The sequence below is a fragment of the Phaenicophaeus curvirostris genome, unplaced genomic scaffold, assembly GCF_032191515.1.
Source record: "Phaenicophaeus curvirostris isolate KB17595 unplaced genomic scaffold, BPBGC_Pcur_1.0 scaffold_50, whole genome shotgun sequence".
NCBI classification, from domain to species: Eukaryota; Metazoa; Chordata; class Aves; order Cuculiformes; family Cuculidae; genus Phaenicophaeus; species Phaenicophaeus curvirostris.
Window position 1 is genome coordinate 1,438,486 of NW_027206673.1, and position 18,075 is coordinate 1,456,560.

Here is an 18,075-nt window from a genome sequence, read left to right on the forward strand (position 1 = left end):
TTGTAGGTATCTGTGCAGGGGCAGGGTGTCAGTGCAGCACCTTTTCAACCTGGAATGGAAAAATACATTTGATTTGCTCAATCTTTTCTGATCTAAGTCAAAGCGTTTGTGTAGCCATAGTGGCACAGGGATACAGTGGAAGATTTGGAGGAGAGAGGTCCCTTAGACTGCCTGGTACTTCTGAAGAAATCCTGCCTGATTTGCTGGAGTATGAGTCGGTTTGGTTCCTTCTCTATAGCCTGAATTTAACCAAATGCTTCTGCCAGGTGCTGGTAAGGGTGGGGGACTTAGAAAGTTTATTTTGCAGCTGATTCCAAATGCTCTTATAAATTTTGGTGACGGGTGTTGTTGGCTACTTTCTCGGCACTGATGCTCTGAGTAAGTGCTCCAGGTGCGGAGCTGAAAACAAGAAATGCAATATTTGAAGATGCATGATTTGTCTTGTGTTTTAGGAGGGAGATGTCTTGCCAAATTCTCCGGTTGAAATTAACGTGATCTTTAAACCCCAAGAAGCCAGAGTCTATCGACGAACAGTCTACTGCGACATCTCAGGTACGGCTCCTTCGTCTTCTGTCAGGCCCAGGGAAGGCGAGGCACAGTCTTCCAGCTCCCTCTGCTCTTGTGTAATTGCTAGGAAGGGTCAGCGACCAGCAGGGTTGTGCTGGCACGTGCCCACTGTCCCTGTGGTTTCCAGGTAGCCTTCTGTCCCAGACCAGCCCTCAGGATGCCTGGCTCTAAGCTTGGCTCACTGATCCCAGAACCATCAAAGCATGAATTTGCCAGGGCTTTGCCAGCATTTGCTCTCCTGTGAGGTGTCTGTGAAGGCCAAAGAACTACAGAGCAGAAGAGCTTTAATGGACAAGTACGATGCTCCTGTAGCCCATTTCCTTCCACGATGAGTCTTTATTATGCAGATGCATCATCAGACTACTGAGGTGGTAGGAGCTGAGTTACCACTGTGCTCCCAGGGCCCTGATCACCTCCCACTGCCCAGATGCTGCCAGACCTGAGGCGTCTGAGCCCTGCTGAGCACAGGGTGTCTGTGAAAGGACCTCCTCTGGCCAGCACATGCTTCTCTCCCTGCGTGGGCGTTGTCACCTTGTAGCTCTGAGTCCGTGGTGCGTATGGGCAGCATTGCACAGGGCTGGCTGGGAGCAGCAGGGTGAGCACCCTTCCTGGAAATCGGAGTTCAGGTAGTCTGTTAGACAAGCTTTATGCTCATGCCATCTTTCAGAAGTGCTGTCAAGTCTTTTTCTGGGAGCAGTTGTCATTGCCCTACCCAGCTTCGCCCTTCACAGCAAGCTGTGTGATTCAGGTTACTTTGTCCTTCCCCTGCATCTCTGCATGGTGCTCCTCTGGGTGGTTTTCAGGAGCAGGGCATGGCTGTCTACCTTCCATCCAGGGAACGTGATGGTTTTCCCCATCTGAGAGGAAGAGGTGGGAGGCCCGTGATCCCCAGCTCCCATTCTGGAAGGTGAAGAAATGACTGACCCAGCTGCTTTGTTTCTTTCCTGACTGCTCTGAGCTGACAGATACAAATGTGATGGAGCAGCTTTAAACAGTAACTGTGCAGGGTTTACTGGGCAAACGCTCCCTGTGGTGATGACACAGGGCTTGTGTCAACAAGAAGTCTTCCTGCCCACCAGCTGCAGTTGTTGGGGCTGTGGGAGGAAAGGGTTGATTTGAAAAGATGCTCCCAGGCGTTCCTCACTCAGTGCTGTGCTCCTGGCTCTGAGGTTCTTGTACTGGTGCTAGCGGTGTCCCTCACGTTGCTGCAGGGCACTCTGGGGGTTGTGGCAGGAAAGCTTTTTTGTTGCAGAGAAACAGGAAAACTACTTGTGTGCAAGCTTATAACTGGTCTGGGAGTCACAAGAAACAGAGCTGGCTAACTAATGTGTGTTTAGCAAGAGGAGCCTGTTCTTGAGAAACCCTGATGGGCCCTGGGGAGAGGTGAACTCTTCCACTGGCTCCTTGGGAGAGGACCTCTAGCTGGTCATTTGAACGACGTGCCTACCCCTATCCCTTACAAAATAGAGCTGAACCACTCGATTGTCAGGATGGAAACTGTCCCAGAGCCGAGGTGCCTGGTACAAAGAGTTTAAAGAAGAAAATGATGATCTTTAACTAGAGGATCAATTATTTCTGCTTCTTGGCTTCTCTCACTACCTTGTTCATGCATTTGGGTGCCGGTCACAAATCCCTTTGGAGCATGATGTGCGGGTGGCATGCATGCCTCTTGCTGGGATTATCTGGCAGCTTTGCTGCAGTTGCAGTACCGTGAACTTTGCAGCTGGATCTCCTGCCTCACTGGAAAGGGACTTTGCTGGCCTCAGCTTTTTTTGCAGGTCCTGCGCTAATGGCTTAGCAGATGCTTCTGGATTGGTTCTTTACAGAACTGATCAGCACTGGTCACTTGGCAAAACTGGCAGTTAGGCAGTGGTCTGAAATTTGCTCTTGGAACATATTTAAGCTCAAAACGAACTTTCTTAATTATTCATGCAAATAAAGCTGTGGCTCTTGGGCGCTGGGAGGGAGCAGGCGATGTGGGGCTCAGCTGCTGAAAATTCATTTTTGTGTTCGTCTGTACACAGAACTGCAATTGGTTAAACTTTGAACTGATTGGTTCAAAATTAGGCAGCGGCCCAAGGGCGTACCTCCTGCGGGTCCTGTATCTTCTCCTGGAGCATCTAGAGCTGGTCCCTTCCAGCCTGGAGTCAGGGACTAGCATGGAGGCAGCCTGGAAAATCCAGGATGACAGAGGGAAATATTGTACTGAAACAGAAATCTCTCCCCAGGCCGTGAAGCCAGGCTGCCCCTCCACATCGCAGCTGAGCGCATTGGGCCCCAGCTCTGGTTCAGCTACGAGCAACTGGACATTGGGGACGTTTCTGTTGGATGGGCCCGCAGCTGTGAGGTGAGCAGTAGGGGTACATGGGAATTGGGGTGGATCCCGATGGCTTTCTGGGAACTGTGAGCCTTGTGGACCCACGGGATTTCTGGCAACACAGGCAGTTGTGGGCAGGGAATATTGACATAACAGTCCAATGGTGGGGGGGGGTGGTGTCAGAGAATGTGGATGCTGTTTGATGGGGTCCAAAATGTGCATGTGTTGTTCATGAAGCCCTAATCCCTGCCTTTGGGCAACCTCCCTTTGAGGTCAGCTGGGAGGCTTCATGCAAAAAAACCCCAGCACCTTGACGCAAAAGCAACAGTGGATCAAAAGCCACTTGAGTCTTGGGACATCTCTGGCTCTAAAGAGAGCAAAACATTTCTGGAAAGAAGCAGAGAACTGTCTACATATTTGCAAATTTGCCCGTCCTCCCCCCGCTGTCAAGACTTTTGCAAAAAACCAAGATAGAGCAAAGAAAAGAGGTAGAAAATGAGGTGATAGAGCATGCCAGATGCTTTCAAAAGATGGACTCTGGCAGGCGAGGACACATTAAGGTGTTTTCTTACCAAAACATTGTGCTCTCTGCATTTTTAATGCTGGTACTTTATTGATTCTCTCTGTATCAATTTATCAGTATCATTACCTGAGAAAATATGAATAAGTAGGTGATGTTGTTAGTGCCACACTGAGCAGCAAGTGGCAGGGCTTGCCCCTGAAGCAATTAGGAACATTCCAGCTCGGTTCTGGGTGGGCTTCTTGGTGACAGCATGCAGGCAGATGTGGGCCCTCCTTCCCTGACATGGAAAGAAGTTCATCTTGGCAAATGCTGCGGGATTGTGTGAGTCATTCAAGGCAGCTGATCTACTGAGTGTTCAAGAAAATAGGCGTGGTTCTGGATTTGCAGTTATTCTCGCAATGGTAAATTCATTTGTGTTGGCTGTATTTAGGGAAGAGAAATTCTTTGGAGTAGATGGAGCAGCTCTGCACCTCCTGCTCCTCCTTTCCTGATGTATCAGTCTAAACAAGGATGGAGAAACTGTCACGTTGAAGTTAAAATTAAAAAAAAAACCCTGACTGATGTCCTGTAGCAGAGCTGGAGAGCGTTCCTGAGGTTGGTTTGAGTGCAGCCCCAAGGTATCTGCTGCAGGCAGTGACCTTGTCGGCTGCAGTGGAAGCTGAAGGTGTTCTGCCTTTGGCAGGACCAGACTGACCTGGGGCAGAAGCTGTTGTGGGTGAGTCACACACGAGGCTGCAGTTGGCCTTCAGGGTTCTTAGGGACAGGGCTGCATTGACGGGGTGATGCTGTGCAGCTCCTCTGCACTGCAAGTCGACGCAGACTGCTCTGTGTCAGTGGGCTAAACCCAGAGTGACTCTGTTCATGTGAAGTTATCACTGCTTTGCTTGAAAAAAAACAAAGGCAGAACTTGTCTTGTTTGTATTTTCTTTGTCTTCAGCGAAGCACGGCCCATCAGCCTTCTGAGAAATGGGAGATTTCTTAATGTGTTTCTGTTTTGTATTCTTACTGCTGCAGGTGTTCCTGTTTAACTCAGGAGACATGGATGGTGCCTTCAGCCTGATACCTCCAAGTACAGCTCTGGGCTCCTGCTTCACCTTTTGTCCCCAGAAGGGCATTGTTTCACCGGATGGGTTCCAAGTCATCAGGATCTCCTTCAGTTCCACCATCCTGGGGAAGTTCACGGAAGAGTTCAGGTTCCGGGTGAATGGATCTGCTGAGCCTCTGACTTTGACTGTTGGGTAAGGAGGGATGTAGGAGCTCTTTGGGCACATCTGTAGCCACCTCTGGATAATCATCTCCCTCCAACCTCATTTTGTGATGAAGCAGAGGTCTTGTCTAAGGTCTTAGTGTGGGGTGTCTAGGATCAAGACGAAGACGAAGAGCCAAGGCTTTTTAAGCTTCACTCCAGTTTGAATCCTGCAATTCCAGCAGCAAATGAAGCGCGGTTCTTTATAAGGGGAAGTGACTGTGCCTCTGATGCTCTCAATAGCCAGTGTAGCTCTGAAAGCCTTGAGTCCCTGTGGGAAGCAACTTTGCCTTCCTGGTGGGTTGCTCTGCAATTTTCCAAGATGCTGTGTGCATGGAATTTGGCAGCAGCGGGTTCTTTCTGTGACCCTTTGCTACCCCTGTGTGAGACCCCCAGGGCTTGAAGTGATGTCTGTGATGGGAAAGAGTTTGCCTGAAGGCTGCAGGGGAAAGGTGTGGAGTTGCCTGCTGCCCAGCCCGGGCTCCAAGGACCTGGAGTGATTCCTTCCTACAGGGAGCTCATTCCCCCGGGGGCCCTGGCAGACAGTGGGATGGTATCAGCTCTGGGCAGCGATGGTCAGAGACGTCCCACCTGAACACACAGCAGGGCCAGCAGGGCCTGGGAGGGGGCTGACGGCTGGGCCAGCCTGGGGCGATTCTGCAGCCAGAAGCAGTGTTTTTAAAATCCTCTGTTAAAAATCCATACAAAATGGGAAGCAGCAGCCTCGGCTTCGTCTCTGATGCTATAAGCTGTCTTCCCAGCGCTTGTGCAGCCAGAGCTCCGGAGCCTCCTTTCTGCAGACAGAAAAGGGCTGATGGGGGAGTTGGGAAGCCCAGCAGCAAATGCTGTCCCAAGGACTTGGGTATCATCCCATAGGCTGGTGCCATTGCAAAAGAAAACCCTCACCAAGCCAGGGGGAGAAGGGGAAAAGAACAACTGATGATAGGAGTGGCAAAGCTCCTTTCTCGGGATCCAGGCAGCCTGCGAGCTTGTCGCAGTCAGTCTTAAGCATGGGCTGGGGGACAATGTGGTGTTGGCAGGAAAGCTGGTGCTGGGTGCTCTGGAGCTCCGGGGCTGCCTGCGCCTCCTCAGCATCCAGGCTGCCGGGCTGCTGCTGTTGGGAGGCACTAGATCAAAACAGTAAAGAAATGAAGGGACTCCATGGTTGATAGGCAGTGCTATAGACCTATGCAGTGCTACAGGCTAGGAGAAGTCTGGCTTGAGAGCTGCCTGGAGGAGAAAGACCCGGGGGTGTTGCTTGACAGCCGACTGAACATGAGCCAGCAGTGGCCCAGGTGGCCCAGGTGGCCAGTGGCATCCTGGCTTGTATCAGAAACGGCGTGACCAGCAGGTCTGGGGAGGTTCTTCTCCCTCTGGACTCGGCACTGGGGAGACCGCCCCTCGAATCCTGTGTTCGGTTCTGGGCCCCTCACCACAAGAAGGGTGTTGAGGCTCTGGAGCGAGTCCAGAGAAGAGTGAGAAAGCTGGTGAGGGGGCTGGAGAACAGGTCAGCACCCTCCTCTCCACAACTTCCTTTTAGGTAGTTGTAGAGAGCCATGAGGTCTCCCATCAGCCTCTTCTTCGCCAGGCTAAACACCCCCAGCTCACTCAGCCGTTCCTCATAAGGCACAGAGCCATCATTTGTTCAGGGTCCTTCACGGGGCCAGCAGTGACCCGAGGGCCAACCCTGCGTAGCACAGAGCTCTGAGCCGCATCGGTGGCTCTCAGCTGCTTTGCCTGGCTGCCTCCTGTCCACATGGATGTCATGCTGAGCATGACGGTGACTGGTTGATTTGAAACTCACCGTGGCCCTGAGACCAGATTTTGCTGATCTGAGTGGTAATGCAAGCTGAAAGCTTAGCACGTCCCTAACCAAGCTAACCCTTGTCTTTCTCCTCACAGGGGCTGTGTCTTTGCACCAGCTGTTCATTTTGCTGTACCTTCCCTCGATTTTGGTGATGTCCCCTTTGGTGAGTGCACCCCGGGCTGGGACCTTGAGTTGAGAGGTCTGTGTGTGGCCATCGTGGAGCACTGCAGCATGAGAACATCCCTCACTTGTGTTCCTCCCCAGCGGCCTTTGGGGTGTTAAACCAGGGCTGCTGGTTGCTTAGGCAGTATTCAGCCGCCGTGAGATCAAACGGGACCAAAGGAGTAGAAAGTCAGTGTGTCCTGATATCCCTCGTATCTGTCCAGCCCCAACCGCGTGATCCCTGGCGGGAGAATGACTGTGCAAGCCCACGTCCCAGAGGGGCCCAGGGCGTGGGACTGCAGGAGAAGGGAATTTACGCCACATACGAGCCTGTAGCTGCTCTGGGTGAATGTTCCTGATGCAAAGCAAGGCCCCAATTTCCCACCTGACCTTCAGCGTGAGATGTTATGCAGCACTGCAAGGGCACCTTGTTATCACCAGCCAGCAAATATGCCCCAATGATGGCTCTTCATCAGGCACTGATGTCCTTGGAGATGTGGGCTCCTTCCCTGCTGACAGAGCCGGTGGCTGAGCAACCAGAGCATCTCCACTGAAATGCAGGTTCTGGTTTTGCATCTCGGTCTCAGAAAAGGCTTTTTACTGAGATGATCTCCAGTTTAGGTGCAAAATCACTTGTGGATTGATTGAAGGGCTGTTATCATTCTGTGCCCCAGGTGCTTCTGTTCATGGACCATTTAACAAATCGAAGGTCAAGTGGCTTCTTGTGGAGTGGCCTGCAAGTTGTCCCGTGCTAGGTCTGGTTGACAAAAAACATGAGATGCCTTAAGGATCCTAAGGAAACCGCATTGGAATGCTTTTCATCATGCTGTAGTTCCCAAGCTCCTCCATCCTTTGTCTTCCTGTAGCTTCTCCTCAGTGCCAATACGCTACTTGTTCACAGAGTTAAGAGGGGATTTTATGGATTCAATGTTCAGAATAAGGGGTCTGTCTGGGTGCGCACTCGTAAGTGAAATGTAATTCCTGCTGTTTTGGGTGGGGGTGTGAGAGAGCTCCTCAGTTAAAGAGAAAGAAACCTCTTGTGTTCAGCATTGCTAAGAGCAGGCATTACCAAGGAGGCAAGCTCTGTGATCAGCATCAAAGGGAACTTCAGGGACAATTAATTACTTGCCTAGTTTCTCAAATTGGCTGTAATTCAGATAGAAAAGAGCTGAACTCCAAGCACAGTTTTATCATAACAGGGTATTCACACTAGGAATCCTTGGATAGTTGGGTACATAAATTCATCCTTGGGTTGTTTTCCTAGGCTTCCCTTGCACATTGTCCTGTCGCCTCGTTAACACCTCCTTGAGGCCCATGAGCTTCAACCTTCGCATTCCTGGGGACGGCTGCGGAGCGCCCAGTGTCACCAGTTATGCTCTGATGTCGGACGACACTTGCCTGTCCTGGAGAAGTGGAGCCCAAGTGAATATCAGGCCAACTGAATTTACCATAACTCCCCGCAGAGGGACCATCCATCCCCAGGAATTCTTGGATATCCAGGTATGGGAACAGTCTAGCCATACGTGCTGGAGCAGGTGGAGCTGGAGCTTTGCTGTTGTATGAGAGGGTTTTGGTGCTGCTAGCATACACAAGTCAGATACGTGCCCTAGTGTTAGGCTTTTCTTGGCTGGGTTACTGTGGGGCATTTCTGCAGGAGCACCATTTTCTCTCCAAAATCACAAGCTGAAGGTCTTGTACTGTATTGTCAAGGAGAGAAGCCATTCGTGTTTTGAGAACTGCTTAGAGCAATTTCTTTGATTTACTGTGGACAGAGGAAAGATGAGGACAGAAGGTGGCTATTATGAAAAGAGATGTCATTGCATGAAACGGTTTGTTTTTCTGCTTGGTCTGATTTTGCCTCTCCTGTTGAGCAGAAGGAGCTGTATTCACTGCACAGATCTCCAGAGCAGGCTGAAAAAGCTCTGGGACCTGTGAACTGCACAGTGTAGCTGGGCCACGGTTTGCCCTCAGCTTCCCACTGTAAGCTTGAACTCATTTTTATGATGTCAACAGTTTTCCTCTGGTTTTACATTATTGTAGTTGAGATTAAAAATTGGTCCCTTAATTTTAATGCAGTATTGAGTAGAGCAGTAGCCCAAGTGTGTTTTGATTTAGCTCATATGTGCTCTGATAACTGCACGGTATATTTAACAAAGTAGCTGTTGTCAGAAGACTGTTATCACTCCTTTAGATTGTGCTCTACACGTGGACCAGTAGAAGAATTAGGGCAAAATCCTCCCTTTCCTTACCATGGAAGGAGAACTGGAGGACACCATGCATAGCCAATGGCTTTTGGGAGTGATGAAGCTTTTACTGCTCTTCTCTTCTACCAGGTCACTCTGCGTTCCAACACTGTGAAGAGTTACAAACTGGCACTGCTGGTGCACGTGGAGGGCTTTGGCAGGAAGGTGTCATCATTGCTCATCACTGCCAGGTATCTTTACTTTCTTTGCAGCTCATTGTCTCTCTTTGTGTGTTCACCACCAGCACGCTGCCTTGCACAAGCTTTGCTGGCTGCAGCTTCCAAGAAGCAGCACTGCCTAGCTAGCCAGCTCTGCCCAGCCAGACATGAGAGCGTCAGCGCTTTGAAAGCAGCCCACGTTGTGAAGCACCTGGGCTCCAGTGGACAGGCACGGCCCTGAGCCTTCTCCTAAATGGAACAGTAATTATAGTCATTATTGGCCTGGATTTTGGTGCTTGAGGTGTAACAAATTTCCAAAGGGCCACGTCTCCTCCTTTGTGCAAGTGCTAGAGTTGTGCTGGGTTGCAATCAAAATGCAAATATTGGTTGGGGTGCAATGAGCCTGCTGAAAGCTGCTGTCTGGTTCAGTTAATGAAGGTGCGTGCAGGTGGGGAAGGGGCTTGTGGCAGGTCTGGTGAGGGAAAAATCGAGGTAAGATCTCATGAAGGGGGAAATAGTCCTTGTTGTGGAAAGTGAGCTCAGGTTTTTCTGCTTCCCTCTGGTTCTTTTGAGCATTACCATACTCGGACTTAAGCTGAACCTGCAGCCAGGTTCGGTCCTGTTGTGCTGCAGTGATTATCTTTCTCATTACCAGAGGGGTTAGTTTTCCTCTCGCAGACATAGCCATTCAGTCAGTATCTGGGCTGCAGTTTTGTAAAAGTCGTGCGGATGGGAAGAGACGGTGTATGGGCCCATGGGGGTGGAATTGGGAGACGGCGATCACCCACTGCACAAAGGCAGGTGGTGGCAGGTGCCCTCCACCGCTGGGACAAAGGGGCTGAGTTTTCAGGCAGGGCAACAGTGCTGTGGGAGGGGAGGGAGTCACCTTTGCTGAGATACTGGGGTCTTGCGTTCCCTGAGCCTTGGCAATCCCTGGGCCCCGTTGGGAAGGCTCCCCCTGAACTCCTGCCTTTCTGGGACCATTGGAAGGGTCCTTGCAAACCTCCTGCAGTGAAGGTAGCCGTCAGACAGCTCTGGCACAGGGCAAGTTGCTTTGCCTGGGCACCTGGCAGCCTCTGTGATGCTGAATCTCAGGGTTTTCCCCTCCTTTACAGGAGGTTGTTGAGTAAGGAGTTAAAGGCAGTTTCTTGCTGTAGGGGTACTAAATGTCTGTTTGGCAGTGGCAAACATGTTGTGCTTAATTTTTTGCTGTTCAGGGAGTAAACAAATTCTGCATTCTCTCAGTATCTCTAATTCCTTTTTGGTCATCTCTCTGCCTAGATGTGTAGTTCCTCTGCTGCGAGCGCTCAACCCCGTGGTGAGCTTTGGACAATGCTTCCTAGAAGTCCCCTATCAGCAGATGGTGACCCTTGTGAACGACAGCGATCTGCCGGGCTGCTACAGGATTCTTCCTCAGGTTTGGCATTGCATCCGCCTCCTGCCCTCTAATGCTACCGAGGGGATTATTAGAGAAAAAATAAGAAGGGTTCTGTATAAGACTGGTGAATTATATTCAGGTTGGTTCCTGTGTTCATATTCCTACCTGAATATAAACTCCTTAGGAAGCAGATTAGCTCCTAATCCTTCGGATACTTTCATGAAGGAGAACTTAGAGGCTTGTGAAAAGGTGCTGCAAGGAGGCTGCCAGCACAGGTTTGGGTGTGGATACAGCAGCTTCTGGAGCCCTTCAAGGTGCTAAGCCCATGCTGGTTTTGTATTTGGTTTTGTGCCTTTCTGCTTTGTCCTGGAGGTTTTTTAAAATGTGTTAATTGCTGCTGTGGTAGTTGTCAAGAAGTTTAGTTTCCTCTGAAGCTGAGTTTGATTCTGTCCCTTACAGGAATACAAGGATGCTGCTGCTGTACAGTACTCCAGCCTCGTGCCATGTGGGGTTATCCAGCCACACAGCTGGGTGCCAATCCCATTTACACTGCAAACGCGGGTGATGGGAGAGCAGGACACTGTTGCTCGTGTCATGACGATTGGGAGGGAAGGATCCCCACTGGTGAGTGCTAGGGGAGATGCCTGGGCACTTGTGCTGGGGGGGCCTAAAGGGTGCAGAGATTCTTCCTGAGGAAACAAGGACATGGCTGGTGTGGACAGGGACCAAGAGGATTCACAGCAGGAGCAACAGCCAGTACCTCGAGAAGAGGAAAGATGGCATCCTTTTAGATGATGAACTGAGTGTCTGACACAGCATTTAATGATGGATCTGTGAGAAGGGATAGCAAGCCCAGTCTGAAAATCAGCAGAGTCCCTGGGTCTCACACTCTGCTGCATTATTCGATAGAGCAACTGCTGCTTCCTCGGGACTTTGGTTCAGCAGCACACAGGGAAATCCCTGAAGCCTGCTAAAGCAAGCACTGTGTAAGAAACTGTGCTGATAGTCAGGCCCATCACATCTGAGAAACATCCATCACATCTCTCTGTCAATACCCCAGCCAAGGCCACGGGCCCGGAGCGGTGGAAAAGCAAGTGTGAGAAACCGGGCTTGTTCATCTGCTGCTGATGGGAGCCTGTGGCTTTCAGGCGGATTCACTTTAGGTCCCACACTTGCTCCAGGCTTTTTTTTTCGGTCTGTCAAGGCTGCAAGCTTCAAAGAGCTGTAATTATCCCTCAGGCTTGGAGCGCTCAGAGCTGTCTGACCTTTTTAAACTTTCCCTGGTTTTTTTTTGATCTTTCCTACCTGCTTCCTGGAGCAGGAAATCCATCTGGTGAGCATTGGAGAAGGAGCAGTTGTCTGCTTGCATCCAAGCAAAATAGATTTCGGCAGTATCCAAGTCCTACAAGATGTTTCCCAAACTCTCCACCTGTCCAACCAGTCTCCCAGCCCTGCATCCTTCTGGGCAGAGATGGTAGGTGTCTGTGGGGCTAATTTCCAACAAAAGTGACTGGTCCGTAGCAGCCTGTGAATTAATTTTTATATACAACGTTTTCTGTCAGAGAGAAAGCAAGCTGTTCCACCACAGTGCAGCAAGAGGAGCCTGGCTCTGGGGGCAATTTTACCTGGAGCAGTCCTGATTAAAATAGGGAGTTTGCGTGGCTGTTTGAGCAGAAATGAGCCTGGATCATTTTGACAAGTTCTTCCTTTATTTTGTGGAAAGGGCTTAGCTCTGACCATCACGCTTTTGGAGCTCCAGGAGCTCAAGAGAACCCTGTAGCCCATTGCAGCTGAGAGGGCATGGGTTCCCCTCTGGTTTCCCTGTTCTGTCTGCTTTTGCTTTGTGTCACATTCCTGTTAATGACAGAGACCAGGGTGTGGATGCTCTCTGAGGAGAGGTGTGGCTTGGCAAAGTACAGCTGCACTTTTAATGCTGAGTTCTGCTTCCTCTTTCACTTGTGCAAGGCCAGAATGACCCAATCGCTTTAATTAACCAACCCTAAGTAATTTCAAGAAAATGGAGTGTGGTGGCTTGTCAGCCGTCCCTTAGGTCAGCATCCGTCCATCTCTCAGACGCTGCTGGTGTCTGTTGTAAGCAAACTGCGGTAGCTCTTATTCCCAGTGCTAGTCTGTCCTGGTTTCCCTCCTCAGCTAGTGTCTGCCTTGTCTTACAGGCTGGCAAATGCTCATGCTGGAGGATTGAACCCAGTAAAGGAGTGATCCCCCCCAACGCCGAGCTGCCTGTGGCTGTCACAGCAAACTTGGATGACACTGAAATATTTAAGGACAAAGTGAAGGTGTTCATTGAGAACAGCTGTAGCTACGTCATCCCCGTCCAGGCGATTGGCACCGGCATCACAATTGTCACTGACAAACCCGTTGTTCCGGAGCTCAACTTGGGGCCCCGCTTCAGGTAGAGTATGTCTCGGCTCCTGCTCCTCCCGTGGGCTCAGCAAGGAGGTGTTTTGCCATAGTCCTTCAGCTCATTCTCCTTCTGCACTCAGGGTCCCAGCGCCATTTCATTGACACTACAGGAATTCTTTTAGAAACATTTTCTGGCCACGTGAATGTGGGTTGAGATCCTCAAAAGGCACCAAAATGGAAACCAGTTGCTAAATCATCTCTCAGTTACCCTTAATTTTAATGCTCTGTCCACTGTGACTGAGATGATGTTCTTCAAAAAGCTTTCCCTCGCTGTCCACACACAGACCAGCTGCTGGACGGGGATAAGCTTAGGGGCAGCCAAGGTCTGGCTCTTGCTGCGGGTTGGTGCGAGGTTGCTAGGTCAGCCTTTTGGGAGGTGGCTTTCTTGCCAAATGCACAGTCAGATAATGGCTTTGGGGCGTTGAAGCTGGGTGACTGCTGTGAAATAGCAGGTCCCATGACATTTTCGATCTGTGCTTCTCTTCTAGCAAAATTCCATTCTGTTACCGCTTCAAGGTAACGAAGAAAGGAAGAAAGACCCATTTGCTCTATTGGACAACCGAAGGGTTTTCCACATTTCAGCAGCATCACTGTCTCGATGCCCTCAGTACCACCGAGGGCAAGGATTCCTCCCAGAACCCCAAATCTGCCTGCCCCGTGTTTAAGCTTCGACCGCTGAGCATGGAGCTGATGCCGGGCAAGAGTATGGAGATGGTGGTGGAAGGCTTCTCCAGCACTCCACAGGTGAGGTCTCCCCTGAGGGCTGAGTCCTTCCCATTGGATCACCTCCGCTGGGACTTTTTCAGCAGCCCCTTGATATTTGCCTGAGAAGAGAGGCAAGTGCTTTCAACAAACGGTTTTAGTGCCAGAAGTTACCACGGCAGCACCAGTTGCTTTCCTTGCTGGCCACCATCAATTGCTAAGGCTTTTTCATGTTTCTGTAGCTACCGTAAACCCAGCTTGTTGATACCCAAATTTGATCTGAAGGAAGCATCGGTGCTTCAGGGGCAGACAACGGGTTACGAGGTGTCGTGTGCTGAGGCAGAAATGAAGGGCAGAGAGTTACACTTAGACTAGGAGCACAGGCAGAAAGTGAATTAACAAAAGCAAGGTAATTATCTGGGGGAAGCAGTGAGTGGACCAAAATCCCTTGGGAAGGGAGTGTACGGGGGCAGCACTGATTTTCCTCTGTAGACAAAGACAAGCAGCGGGCTTGTCTAGCACTGAGTCCTGGAGGAGAAAATCCAGCACAGTTCGTCAGCTTGAATGATCAATGTGATGTTCTCCCTGTGGGAAACTGTTCCCAAGGACCATTATAACTGACAGCTTGACAGCTCCCCCCAGCCTCTCAACCAGCCCTGCTGTCCTAAGGGCAGCCAGGTCTCGCAGCGCCCCTGGGTGGCAGCTCAGAGGGGGAGATTTCAGCACGGTCACTGGGTGTCCTCCTCCCTGGACCCTTCTTCCCAGGGGAAACGCAATGCTGTGGAGAAGCTGCCAGCTAAGCCTGGTGTGCGTTCCCTGTCTCTGGAATCACTGGGCACAGATGTTTAAGCCAATGTAAGATAAGCATGCATTAAGCTCCTGCTGATAGGAGTGTTTTGGAAGGTGTTTTAAAGGGTTGCCTCAGGGGTAGTTTGAGGAAGACTTGACTGTGATGGGACTGTCCCTGTGCATTTCTGAGCTCCAAGGGTTTGCTGAAGAGGAGAAAAAGATTCCAGAAAGGAAATAAAATGGTCTGGGCTCTGGTGAGAGTGTCTTGCCTGGAAAGCCAAAAGGGTGTCTGTGAGTACAGCTGGCTCCCGCAGTGAAAATCTGGAGGACTTCATGCTCTTCAGGCTGGTCTGAAGCCCAGCCCCCTGCACTGCACGTGCAACACAGATGACTTTGAAGACTGCAGGCTCTGATGAGGAGCTGGGTTGTGGCACTGTACCAGAAGGAAGAGTGAGAAATGAGGGAGGAATTTGGGGACGTAAAACCATGAGAACTTGGGAAAAGGTGTTGAATAGAAGAGCCTCCAGCTTAAGCAGAGAGTTTCCCTCTGAAGTGCAAGACGTCCCTTTCCTAGGGAGATTTCTTTTAAAACCCTCTCCAGGAGGGCACAATTCACCCTTGGAATGAGTGCTGCCACTTTACTGGGAGGCAGGCTGGCTGTTTGGAGTTTTCCCATGTACCTTTTCCACTAAGCTTCCAAGAGAGGGTTTGCTGGCATTGGTCCTTCTGCCACCAACGTCCTTTAATACGGTTATATATTTTTAAATTGGTTCCTGCAGCTTTCTGTAAGCATTATGTTAGCAGCGGGGTACGTCAAAGCATTAGTCATTTGGGACAGTAGTTACTAGAGCTGTAGACAGCACCTGGCTCACAAGTGAATTTGTGGCTGTTAGGGTGTAGCGGTGTGGGCATTTGAGTGCAAAATAAATAGGATGCGGTGTAAAAGGAAGCAGGGCTGCTGAGGAAAGCAACTTTAGGGCAGCACTACCTGCTGGTGGTTGATGGCCCAGTTCCCATGACACAATTTCGTGCAGGCTGTCAGAATCCGTTATGCCTCCAGTCAGGTGGTGAGCACATGCCGTGTGTTTTCTGGGTGCCCTGGTCACACCTGCTGGGTAACGTGCAGCTCTCGCACACGGGTGTTGAAGGAGCGGCTGCTGTGGCACGCCGGCGTGGGGAGCAAGGAAGAAAAGGTGCAGGTGATGCAGGTGGATGTCACGTGTGAGTTCATTGCTCCTGTTCTGCAACTGTCCTCCACGGAACTCATTTTCCAGGTCGAGAAGGTAAGGCTGTGGATTGCATGCTGGCAGTTAATTGTGTGGCTGATGACTGAAAGCCTGTGCGGGGTGTGTGAGATTGTGTTCAAAGGAGGAAGCTAAACAGCTTCTGCCAGTCTCTGGGGCTTTGCTGATTGGTTTGAGTGGGACCGAGCTTTTGCCATTGGCACAGAGATGGGGCTGGGGACAGTCTTGCCAGGTCTCTTCTACTTTTCTTGATGCGGAGACAGAATTGAGCTGCTGAGCCAAGGGCATGAGGTGAGATGTGTGGGACCCAGAAGAACATTGTGGGCTTTGCACAGACAGTGACTGTGGGCAGGAGAGCAGATCGCTGCAGCTGAGCGACGCTAAACCCATCCTGAGGTGCTTTGTAAACTCATTGAGCTTGTTTTTAGAGATGCGACTGCTTTTTAACTTCATCTTGGTTTTATTTTGGTGACAGCTGATCTGTCAAAGGGGATCATGGCCACCTCTAGAGAGACCCACTCATAGAGGGACGTTTGCAAGGATGCTTCATGACACAGTGAAGTCTGAACACCAATCACGCAGGGCAGCTGAGAACAACCAGTCAGCTCTGGATTCCTGTCAGCTCCCCAGGCTGATGAGGAAAACCTGCCATCTCTTGTCTCTCTTTGCCTTCTCTGCATTAATGTGGATGCAAGCTTTTTGCATTTCCCTCAGCCTTGCTTTCTTCAAAGGACCTGCAGGAGTCCTTCTGCAGCAGTGGGAGCACCAATGCAGAAGCCCTTGAGTCTGTGGATCCTGACTCCTGCATTACCGCCCTCTTCCTCGAGGTGTCTAAAAGAAGAGAGGCTACTTCATTGTTTAGTTTCTGTGTTTTCAGGTCTCTCCTTTAGTTCTTAGGCGTCCAGAGAAGCACAAAATGCCATGAGCAGGCAGTTCAGGTTTAATTAGAAGGTTCTCATGCCTCAAGCTCCGCCTCAAGCCTCATGGCCTCAAGCTCTGCCAGGGGAGATTTAGGCTGGACATAAGGAAAAAATTTTTCACAGAAAGGGTCATTGGGCAGTGGCAGAGGCTGCCCAGGGAGGGGGTTGAGTCCCCTTCCCTGGAGGGGTTTAAGGGACGGGTGGACGAGGTGCTAAGGGGCATGGGTTAGTGTTTGATAGGAATGGGTGGACTGGATGATCCAGTGGGTCTCTTCCAACCTGGTTATTCTAGGATTCTGTGATTCTCGGCTCTCCCTGATGTCTGCCTGTGGTCTGTTTGGTGCCGTGCACTCTGATTTATCGAGTGCTATAACACTGCAGCTGTTTGATACCAATACATGCAGAACTAGTTTTGCAAGCACTCTCTAATTTATAGAAACCATGCAGGAAGCCCAGAGCAGCGCATAACCAAGAAGAAACAGCTTATGCTTTGCTCAGCTTTGAAGCCACAGATGCGCTGTCATTGCAGCAGGGGCATCAGGAGTCATGTTGCAGCTGGGCTGCCGAGGTTTCTAGCTGGCTGTACATGCATGTAGAAGTTGAAAACTAACCTTCAGCTACTACAGGCTCTCCTGTCTCCTCTGACCAACTTCACTGCTTTTGATGAGGCTACGAAAGATAATGAGGTTGCAAGAAATTGTTGTATGGGAGTGAAAAACATCTTGTGCCATTCTACCCAGGAGAGGATAAAAACTGCAGATGGATGATCTGGGTTCACTTTCTGGGTTTGATATTGTTCCAGCAGCTGCCTCTACTCAGGGTCCCTTTCTCTGATCTGTGCATGAAACTGTTTTCCTGTTCCCCCAAGGGATGCTGTAGTTTCTAATCATGAAAAGCATCTGATATATTTAGAAAAAAGACTTTTAGAAGCATACGAACTAACAGAAATAGTAAATAGAGATGAAAATTCAAAATACATCAGAAAGGGAACGAGGTCCATTACCGGTTCAGGTTGTTTTCTCTCCTTTTCTGTTTCTGTAGCAACCGAGTGACGTCTTGACTCTTCAGTATAAGCCCTTTTCTTTAAAAAACACCTGCCTCCTGCCACTCAGCGTGTTGTTGGCCTTAGAGGAACCCTTCTCAATCTGCCATGCGGACCGGCAGCCCTTCCCTGCAGATATTGAGGTGAGCAGCTCTGGAGCTTCCTGCTGGTGGGGACTGAAGAGGAGACGCGTGGTGGTGTGTTTCTGTTGGGAGGCCCTCCAGGAGAGAATTTTTCTCTTTGGAGTCAGCAGGAGACTGGCCTGGACTAAATGACTGAATCATAGAATGGTTTGGGTCAGAAGGCGCCTTAAATCCCATCCAGTTCCACCCCTCTGCCATGGCAGGGCCACCTTCCTGTGGATCAGGTTGTGTAGAGCCTCATACAACCTGGTCTTGGACACTAGATTTGAAGTTGCTGAAGGTCCTCTGAACTGGGGAAACACATCTTGGCTCTAAGACATGAAGAGAAAGGAGCAGGCTGCTGGGTCTGGGCAAGCCGTGTGGTAAAGGTGTCTCTTGGAAGCAGTCCTAGTGCTCCAGCAGCCATCGTC

The 18,075-nt window shown here is 50.4% G+C and overlaps 1 protein-coding gene and 1 long non-coding RNA gene across 2 annotated transcripts in view; both read left to right on the forward strand.

Annotated features, from left to right (window-relative positions):
* Positions 1-18,075, forward strand: part of LOC138733944 (uncharacterized) — a 28,858-nt gene that overhangs the window by 3,074 nt on the left and 7,709 nt on the right. Inside the window, exon 3 of the long non-coding RNA XR_011339505.1 lies at positions 453-552. This is a non-coding gene — a long non-coding RNA (uncharacterized lncRNA). The remainder of the gene's footprint in view (positions 1-452; positions 553-18,075) is intronic.
* Positions 11,107-15,469, forward strand: LOC138733950 (hydrocephalus-inducing protein homolog; the record flags this gene model as incomplete). Its single annotated transcript, XM_069881472.1, has 4 exons — positions 11,107-11,157; positions 12,576-12,814; positions 13,314-13,569; positions 15,377-15,469. Coding segments are annotated over exons 1-4 (639 nt in total), but the record flags the coding sequence as incomplete, so codon positions are not given.